Source organism: Micropterus dolomieu, linkage group LG08 (assembly GCF_021292245.1).
Source record: "Micropterus dolomieu isolate WLL.071019.BEF.003 ecotype Adirondacks linkage group LG08, ASM2129224v1, whole genome shotgun sequence".
Taxonomy (NCBI): Eukaryota; Metazoa; Chordata; class Actinopteri; order Centrarchiformes; family Centrarchidae; genus Micropterus; species Micropterus dolomieu.
Genome location: NC_060157.1, coordinates 20,760,857 through 20,771,351, shown reverse-complemented (window position 1 = coordinate 20,771,351; position 10,495 = coordinate 20,760,857). Strand labels below are relative to the sequence as shown.

Here is a 10,495-nt window from a genome sequence, read left to right as displayed (position 1 = left end):
CTGATGTTTGTGAATGTGTTAAAAGAATATATTTTTATCTTTGCCTCCAAAACTGAAGTAATTGTCAATGAATTACTGTTTTGAAAGATGTGTGAACTACGATGGATTAGTAAGTGAAAATGTCTTTCCAAAGTGAATTATCAATTGTTGACACCTACATGAAGAGTGTGACAGAACAAGACCCAGTCTATGATACTGTGTTCTGACCTGGCTCAAAAGGTCACAACAGGGAGACACACCATGGTAGAAGTTTAACAAAATATGTTTATTTAAACCAATATAAACATAATTAAGGCTGGTGCCAAAGTAAAGGTGAACAAGTATGGGGTATGAACATCAGTGGTTTCAGTCAGGTCAGGATAATGGATGCATGGAAAATGTGTGTGAGGGTGTTGTAAAGTGCAAGCATGTCCAGAAACTAAGGCAAAGGTGGAACCTGTGGAGGGAAACAGATGGTGGCAAGTTAGCAGAGAGGTCCATCTGTCCTCAGACCCTAAGAATGAGAATAAAGCGTTAAATACTCTACAGGGCAATTAGCCCAGGTGCCCAGAGTTACTGCAATCAGCTCTTCCATTCAAGGAAGAGAGAGAGATAGGCCACACCCATACATGACCCCACAGGGCGCTACACCAGATATGTGGTTAGGACATCACACCCATATGTGACTGATAAATATCACATTCTAAAAGCATGGCTATTAATATGCTGCTATACAGTGGTGCAAAGTAAGTATTATTGTATGTTATGTGAGTATTGTTATTTTTGTATTTTATATATACACTGATCAGCCTTAACATTATGATGATTGCCAAGTGAAGTGAATAACACTGATTATCTCGTGACCATGGCATCTGTCAGTGGGTGGGATATACACTACTCAAAAACAATAAGGCAACACTTAAATCACACGTCAGATCTCAATGTAAGAAATAGTTTAACATATTTTATTGTACATTGTGAAAAAGCTGAATTGGGTTCATCACTATTAAGTCAATATAATGTTGATTTGATTAGGTCACTGCAATATAATTCTTTCAATCGTGGGCTTATACAGCATGAAAGGTACAAAGAAAACATGTAAGTATGTAGCAAAGCAAAACAACATAGGTTTTGCAAATGCCAGTTAATCTCTATAGTTTCTTTTGATTCCTTAGATTACCTTGATGTGTTTTATTTTATGCAATTTAATTGCACTCCATAAATAAATAAACAATGTGATTACTAGTTCAGCATGAATACAACTGGTCCCATAGCTTGGAACAGTCATCCAACATTGTTAGTGTTACTCTAACCTGTTATCTTGTTAGTTTTAACAAAATGAGTCCATTTAAGAATACATTCATTTTATTCTAATATTTAGTTTATTCTAAATATTGAACAGAATACAATGTTTCTGACCAATTTCATTAGGAAGCTGCAAAAGGTGGCAGAAAGAAAAGACAGAGGGTCGTCATTGAGGTTGCAGAGTCAACTCCTAAACCGAGTAAGAAGCTGATAAATCTGCAGGGAATTTTATTCAATTTCATTCAATTTTACATTGTAAAATTATGTAACAACGGTCAGTGGAAACCAAAATCACCAACCAATTAAGGGCTGGATTCAAATCACACTGAAAATCAAAAGCTGATCCAACTTGCGTGACTTTCATCACGGCAACTCATAATGGGACTCAGTAGTGTGTATGGCCCCCACGTGCCTGTTTGCACTCCTGCCAATGTTTGGGCATGCCCCTGATAAAACAGTGGATGGTGTCCTGGGAGATCTCCTACCAGACCTGGATACAGTCATCAGTGTACTTCTGGACAGTCTGTGGCGCTACTTTGCGGTGTCTGCTGCACCGATACATAACATCCCAGTGGTTGTCAATATGATTCAGGTCTGGGGAACGTGTAGGCCAGTCAATGGCATCACTGCTTTCGTCATACAGGAACTGCCTACACACTCTGGCCATATGAGGCCGGACATTGTCCTGCACCAGAAGGAACCCAGGGCCCACTGCACCAGTGTATGGTCTGACAAAGGCTCTGAGGATTTCATTCCTGTACCTACCAGCAGGTAGCACTTGGAGGTCTGTGCGGCCCTCTAAGGAGATGCCTCCTCAGACCATCACTGACCCATCGCCTCTCATCTGTGAAGAGAACAGGGCACCAATGGCAGACCTGCCAATTGTGTTCTCTGGCAAATGCCAATCGAGTTGCACAGTGCTGGGCAGTGACCACAGATCCTACTAGAGGATGTCCAGCTGTCATACCACCCTCATGGAGTCTGTTTCTGATACCAGGACACCAGTTCCTCCTCACACAAAGGAGCAGATACCTGTCCTGCTGCTGTGTTGATGCCCTTCACGGCCCTGTCCAGCTCTCCTTGTGTAATGGCACGTCTCCTGGTATCTCCTCCATGCTCTTCAGACTGTGCTGGTAGACACAGAAAACCTTCTTGCGATGGCGCGAATGGATGTGTCATCCTGGAGGAGCTTGACTACCTATGCAACTAGAATGAGCTGCAGGTAACGCCTCATGCTACCATTAGTGACAAGGACACCAGCAAAATGCAAAACCAGGGAACAATCAGTCAGGAAGGATAAGGAGAGAGCAACTGTCTGTGGCCTAAAGTCAAGTGGTGTCATAATCTTATGTACACCTGCCTAATATAGTAAAAGATTTGACTACTTCTTCCTCAGCTGCTGCTACAACAGCCTCCACTCCTTGTCAGACACTGATGTTGGGCACTAAGGCCTGGTTCGCAGTCAGTGTTCCAGTTCATCCCAAAGGTGTTGGATGGGGTTGAGGTCAGGGCTCTGTGCAGACCAGTCAACTTTTTAACACAGTTCATATTTTGGGGGGCGACATGACACTGAGGCTTTTATTTCAAACACCATGCATGCAGCTTATTTGATGCCTAAGTATTATTAAATAGTAGGATTTTAAAAGTTTATGTTTATTTTAAGCCTTTCAAAATACACGTTCTAGCCCATGTCTTTTGTAGGGGACAGTGGAACTTGCAGTGAGGCAGAACAGATTAAGTAAATATTGATGGAGAGTCAGCCATTGAAATGTGAGTAGATGAGGAGGAATCCAGGCAGAAATGCAAAAGAAAATAAAGTTGTTAACACTTAAAGGGTAACTTTGGTATTTTTCAACCTGGGCCCCCATTTTTCCTTTTGTTTTACCATAAATTGCCTTATTGCTCCATTCACTTAACCACCAGACTCTATTGATTAAAAAAAAAAAAGTAATTTTACCTCTACCACTGCCTCAATCAGTTAGTTTGTGTTGTTGTGTGACTTTGGTGTTTTTATTTGTTTGTTTTGTTGTGTAAGTTTGGTGTTTTAAAGGGTTAGAAAACAAACAATTTCTGTGTTTGGCAAGGTAAAATGACAGTTTTTGTCAAGGGAGTTTGGTGGCTTTGATGAGAGCGATGTAGCAGCTGTTTCTAGTTTAACAAAAGGATGTTACTCTTAAGGTCAATCGCTTTAGGGTTTATTTACATAATGTACTAATCTGAGCCTGTCAGTGGCAAACACAAGCACTTTAGTGGAGGACGGGGCACAACTGCCCACAAGAGTGACTTTGCAGCACTGTTTCTCTGCTGCCCACTGCAGACCATTGAGTGCTTGCTCAATACTGAACCTTTTTTTTTAATGTCCCAATTAGACAAATAGAAACAAAAAATGAGAAAATAGGGTCCAGCTTGAAAAATACAGATGGGTACCCTTCACTACCTGTATTAATATACTGTGATGTTGTTAAAACTTGTATTTAAATCTGTAATAGGCCTATATAAAATTCTAAGTAACTTCTCAACCTCTATATTTATACACCTTCGGATGTTAAACATCAAGTCTGCTGTAAAAACCTTACCCTGTGTCTTTGATAGTTATGTGTTTGGGAAATAAGGCAGTAATGCAGATGTTTTGTGCCATAGCCTACTGCAGCCACTTTTCTTCATTTTATACCTGTGGCTCTAGGAGTGATTAGTCTGACAGTTACCCATTGAGATCACATTTATTTACTGTTGCAGTCAACTGAAGCATGTCTGTAATCTTCACTGAAATTCCTTGCCCTAAAAAGTTTGACCAGTTTGCTGAGTTTTTGCTTACCTTACCCCCTGGATATAACGATCTCTGTTATGTAAGCATCAGGGCCAGCCTTGTGTCAACAGGCAAGCTAAGGCAAACTATAACAATAGGATCTTAACTATAAGAAAGCCCTTTTACGCAAGACCTTTATAAATGTATAGATATTTTTTAGAATATAACAGCGCATGTTAACGGAATCTGTCCTCAGTGAAACATTATTCAGAATTAGTTAGAGTGGGCTTGTCATAAAGAGCACAGCTATAAATGACTACAGGATCTGCTATCACTTGAGCAAAAGAAAAAAACAAACAAACATCAAGGTCCATTTTGTAACCCTTCTGGAGTTTTCGATGATGTTACAGGATCTTCTTCAGCATTTGGAGTTTGCCAAGTTGTTTTGGAATTAAGCACTTGTAGGGAAACTTGTCCATGTTGGCTTGATTGAAGATTAATTCTTGACCAAAAAAAATCTCATCACGAAGTCCATTGTGGAAATCATATCATCCCAGTGAACTAACAGCTGTATATGATTTTAGCTAATCTTTTTCAAATTTCTTTACAGAAACCGTCATCTGCAACAAGGTTGAAATCTTCACTGACATTCCTCTTTGCTTAACTCTGACAAATTAGACTAGTTCACTTACTTTGTTATGTAAGCAGGGCCAGCCTTGTGTAAACAGACAAACAAAAGCAAACTTTCACAATAGGAACTAAACTATAAATTAGGCCCTTCAAGGCAGCTTTACAAAAGTATATATATCTTATTGAATATAACAGCCTAACCAGGATCTGTCCTCAGTGAGACACCACTCAAAATAGGTTAAAGGTGAATTGGCTCGTCATATTACTCCTATTTTAGCTTCATTACACTGGCTCCCAGTATGTTTTAGAATTGACTTTAAAATTTTATTGATCACTTTTAAAGCTCTTCATGGCCTCTCGCCTTGTTATATTTCTGACCTTTTAGTCCCATACGCACCAGCACGTACCTTGAGATCCTCGGGCAGAGGTCTGTGGTCTGTTCCAGAGTCTCGACTGAAAACTAAAGGGGACAGAGCGTTTACTGTCAGGGCCCCGAGGCTCTGGAACAGCCTGCCCGAGGAAATCAGGTCGGCTGAGTCAGTGAACTCTTTTAAGTCTCTTCTTAAAAAATACTTTTATAGGAGAGCTTTTCCCGATCTTATTTGACTTTATTTTATCCCTTTTATTTTATTCTATTTTACTAATTTTATATTAATTTTTCATCATCTTGTTTGTATTATTCTTTACACTTGTTAAAGCACTTTGTAACTTGTTTTTGAAAAGTGCTCTACAAATAAGGATTATTATAAGGGGCACAGCTATAAATGAGTACAGGAACAGCTATCACCTTTGGCGATGACTAAACAGTTGATCAAAAGAACAATGCTGAGAAAAGGAGGGCACAGAGACATGTAAAAATAAAACCCTCAAATCCTAAATTGCAGAAACACAAACAACTGGTATAATAGCTATGCTGAGTGTTTACCATTGTCATCTATGAATACAAGTTTTGAGGAGCATAGCCATTAGGAATGTACATTTTTAAAGTTTGGTGTTCTTCCCTGAGCTGTACTTTCAGGCCTACCATTTAAAATTCTCAACTGCCAACATGAGTTTGATGGGAGACATTTCATAAATAGTGAATAATATTGTTTTGCATCACCTGCAGTTTGTTCTTAAATTTAGCTGCCAAACCACTACACCAAGTAGAACAGGTAATGACAAAATGCCACTGTATTAATGATGACACAAGACGTTTCTGACCAGAAAACATATAGGCCTGTGTGTTTTTGAGTTCATACTTTTTAGATATGGATTTTTCTTCAGTAAAATTGTAAAAATAAAAAAGACTAATAATTAAAAGCGGTACTGTAGTGTGCTTAAAAAAAGAAGTGTTGCACGTGATGATAGTAGCCTATAATGTATCGCTATTTAATAGTCAAAAGATCACCACTTAGGCTTGAGTTGAAAATATCTGTGAAATGTTGGATGTCTTGTTTGTAATTCAAGGTGAGGGATTCATGAAAATATGAATGAAACTGGAGATAGCCGCAGTTCACAAGACAAGTCAAACTTACCAAACACGAACCGATCTTGTCACTCCATTGGCTGGCGTAAAGTTAAGACACTGACGTCAGCAACATCCCATTCCTTATAATTTGAGGCAGCAGGTGAGCTGTCAGACAGCGTGTCAGATCTCTGTCGTAACTCACATTTGCACAGTTACAAACGTGTTAGTATAACTTTTGGCAGCTGACATGAACCTCATTGAAGATGGGTGGTTTATTGACAAAAACCCGCTCTGGCCCGGGCAAGCGACAGCTATCCAAGTGGAGGAGGTCCTTCATAACAAGAAATCCCAATTTCAAGATGTTTTGGCATTCAAGAGGTGAGTAGCCTACCTTTAGCTACATTACGTTTTTTTCTCTCTCTCTCTCTCTCTCTATGTCAAATGTTAAATGTAGTCTGTGTTTGTTTCCCTGGGCCATTTTGTTGAAATCACCCACCTACAGTTACCTACTGATGTAACACTCCTTGAAACGCCCTCAAACATTTTTTTTGAGTTTAGACATTGATATCTCCAAAGCGGCATAACGGATTGTTACCATTCACCATTTTACCATACGTCCACCGCCCCCCACCCCCCTTTGTCCTTCTGCAGTTTGAACTGTGAAGATAGGCATTCCAAATCTCTTAATGTCAGTTTATATCAAGAGACATGCTGGGAACATATGGATGATGATTACTGACTGGTTAAGAAGAATCACGTGGATCCACAGGAATGGTAGCAAATTATGTGCTAGAAATCTGCTGCTGCATCCTGTTTAACATATATATATATATATATAAAGCTTACTAAACCTATGTAAACATTCTGAGTTAGTCAATTTAACTTCAGGGCATATAATCTTGGAAATTTGCTATACTTTGCTCTAATGTCACTTTTCAGTAAATCCTATGGGAATGTCTTGGTGCTGGATGGAGTGATCCAGTGCACTGAGAGAGATGAGTTTGCCTATCAAGAGATGATTGCAAACCTTCCCTTGTGCAGCCACCCCTGCCCCAAGAAGGTATGACAGAAATTTATTGTTGGGAAATTAATGGATCTGCAGTATGGCTACACTTAGGATGAGTCATGTTTCCTGTCTTGACAGTCAGCATGTTTCCCTTTTTGCAGGTGCTGGTTATTGGGGGTGGAGATGGCGGGGTGCTGAGGGAAGTGGTGAAGAATCCACTGGTAGAATCGGTGATTCTGTGTGAGATAGACGAGGTGGGAGCAACAACACTGAGGAGGATCCTAGTTTCTGTTTTTTCCGAATACTTAACCAAAGTACTGCCTGCTCATACCATGTTGTCTTCTGTGTAGGATGTCATTAACGCATCGAAGAAGTTCCTCCCAGGGATGGCCAAAGGGTTTTTCAGTCCTAAGGTCAACCTCCATATTGGAGATGGCTTTGAATTCATGAAGCAGAACCAGGATGCCTTCGACATCATTATAACCGATTCCTCAGACCCTGTCGGTTAGTGTCACTTTTGTGTTATAATCTCTTTCTTTGCCAGCTGTCATAGGAGCCAATCCTATTTGTTGTTTTTGTTGTTGTTGTTGTTGCTGTTGCAGGACCGGCTGAGAGTTTGTTCAAGGAGTCGTACTATCAACTGATGAAGACAGCACTGAAAAACGACGGAATTCTTTGTTCCCAGGGTAACTTTTATATTTCACCACCGTTTTGTATTAAACGTTGGAGAAAGGCTGATGGGTAATTTTAGGATGGTGCTGACTTGTGTTGAGCTGTGCTACTAAATGACAATTTACTTGCCCCTTTCAATTACGTATGGCTTTTCTAAAATCTTATGGAGCTGTTATGTTCCCATTTATATAGCCCGTCTTCAAAATACCTCAAGATGGAATGTCAAAAAAGGCAGACAGCAAATCAACATGCCCTTTCCTGCTCTTTCACAGGAGAGTGTCATTGGCTACATTTGGAGCTGATAAAAGAGATGCGAAACTTCTGCAAGACCCTATTCCCTGTGGTGGACTATGCCTACACAACCATCCCAACGTATCCCAGTGGCCAAATTGGATTCATGCTCTGCAGTAAAAATCCTGTAAGCGTGCTTCTCATTCTCCATTTGCCATCCACCACTATTCTGTAACACGATAACATGTCAGCTTGTATCTCCCTGATTGGTAATGTCCATCAAATGACTGAGGTTAGCCTTTTTTTTTAATTAGGAAACAAATTTCAAGGAACCTGTGAGAGCACTCTCAAAAGAAGAAATGGAAAATATGAACCATAAATATTACAACCCAGAAATTCACAAAGCATCATTCGTTCTCCCTGAGTTTGCAAGAAAGGTAAATGTAGAAAAAAAAATTACTTTTCATACATAAGTTTTAATATTTGCAACGTTTGATTCAGTGTCTTCTTGACTATGACAGGCACTCAGTGAAGCATGACCAGCAACGGCAGACCACCATGTTCATCCTCTACCTGGCCCTCAGACCACAGATAAACAACCTTGTTCTATGGCTTCTTCACCTCCTCAACACAGTTCAGCACCACTGAAGAGTAGTAGCCTCCTAAGGATTTCATGGCTGGGGGCATAAGAACTTGCCGAGTTATACAGAGAATGGGTTTATTTCATCTCAGTGTTTCCTTCCTTCCAGCCCTACATGCTCTCACTGTTTGTTTATTTTTCTGAAGTGTTTGGTTTTTAATGTGCTGGGCTGAGTGGGAAGAGCACTGCCATCAAACCTGAACCTCCTCACAGTAGAACCTAACAGTATTGTTTATTTAATTTACCAGGGAACTGTATTGTCTATTTCATTTACAAATAGGCATAGGTTTCCATATGTCATGACTGTATATTCAGAATACTAATGTCTTTAAAATATGGATTCATTTTGCAATCATAGTGTAGTAAGCCAGCATGCTGCATCATTACATCGTCAATCAGTTACTACATATTAGTTGTAAATCCACATTGAATGTTGGTGGAGTTCGAGTGTCATACCTGAGCAGTGAACATATGCTTCTTCATTTGCACAAAACGACAAATATATGCAGGACTACATTTTAGTTATTTTGTTCTGGTTTCAAATTTTAATATCTTTTAAAGGTGTTATTCCAAAGTTCTTAGGGAATCCCTTATGTTTGGTTCAAAATTATTTACAGCCACTACAGACATCTAGTCAAGGACGTAGTCGTTTCAAATCTTTATTTCTGCATAAATAATCACCTGAATGATTATGATCTTTAATTAAAAGAATATACTTATATTAGAATAATTACTATAGTATTACTGAGAGACATCACAGTGCAGTTAATCCTAAAATCCAACACAGAGCACTCTATGAGCAGAAATGGCCTTCATAAGACTACTAATTACAAAATGGGGACATCTATTGCAATCATCTTATTTGGTGATATGAAACACTGACAAATTAAATAAGAACTACAATTGAATAATATTTGTGCTAATGGAGACAAGCAAAGTGGAATAAATATTGTGTACACGTACACATTAATGATGGACATGTGATCTTTAGCTTAATACGCATGGTGCACGGCTACTGTCTTTACTATTTACATGTAGACAAGTTTACATTGCAGTAAAGAGAGAAAATGCAACAAACTGCACAATAGTCTGAAATATCAGCTGTCCTCCTTTCCAAGTGCATGTGTAATGGCTTTCTAACACAGTAAAGCTAGGGACTCCGTTTGACTTAGGCTTACAGGTTGTCAGCTGATTCTGGTAATTGTGGAACCGTATTTTAACAACGCGATCTCAACGGTTAGTGTTTCAGTCTCTAGTCACAACTCTTATAATTGTGAGCTAATCTTTACCAATTGCAGCATCACTTTCCAATCAAAAAGAAGTTTATGTGATGTGTTTCAAGAGCTGTTGCAGCTGCTGGTCACTTCAAATGGTTAACCCAAAACAGTTTTGTATGTGCTGGAATGAACACTGTGGTCCAAGTGCAGTTTCAGTATTCAGGCACAAGATGGCCTCATTTTATCGGTTAGGCAAGCCAGTGTGACACATTGTAGAGGTACAAGTGGAAAAAAAAAGAAAAAACCCACACCAAATGCATATTCAGAGAATATTATACAATCAATACTACAATTGCCCACTGGCCCAAGACAATTGTTCAGATAAATTGTCACCGTTGCCCTCAGTTGTATTCTATAGGTCTTGTCATGGAAGACCTCCATCCTCACTGGTTTTGATATTAAAATGTGACCAACCTGCAACAATGCAGTACGTTATCATATGGCTGCACTCTAATGTCACATTTGGATACATGATAAGATAAAAGGGTATTACTAACTTAAAAAAAAAAAATGTAAGTCAAAGTAAGCATTTAAATAGACAGATTTACCCAAATGTCCA

General features: G+C 39.3%; 1 protein-coding gene across 1 annotated transcript; it reads left to right on the top strand.

Annotated features, from left to right (window-relative positions):
* The first annotated feature begins 675 nt into the window (after window positions 1–675).
* LOC123975243 (spermidine synthase-like) lies at window positions 676–9,556 on the top strand. The gene is made up of 10 exons (XM_046056542.1): window positions 676–725; window positions 4,641–4,660; window positions 6,353–6,488; window positions 7,050–7,170; window positions 7,278–7,370; window positions 7,467–7,620; window positions 7,719–7,802; window positions 8,061–8,206; window positions 8,334–8,456; window positions 8,541–9,556. The coding sequence occupies exons 1-10, from the start codon at window positions 691–693 to the stop codon at window positions 8,556–8,558; spliced, it is 930 nt and encodes a 309-aa protein (XP_045912498.1). The 5' UTR covers window positions 676–690; the 3' UTR covers window positions 8,559–9,556.
* Window positions 9,557–10,495: the final 939 nt, after the last annotated feature.

Coding starts and splice junctions, on each gene's coding strand:
- LOC123975243 (XM_046056542.1), top strand. CDS start 691: ATGGCTATTAATATGCTGCTATACAGTGGTGCAAA. Junction 7,171..7,277: donor GCCACCCCTGCCCCAAGAAG/GTATGACAGAAA, acceptor CCCTTTTTGCAG/GTGCTGGTTATTGGGGGTGG. Junction 7,803..8,060: donor CGGAATTCTTTGTTCCCAGG/GTAACTTTTATA, acceptor GCTCTTTCACAG/GAGAGTGTCATTGGCTACAT.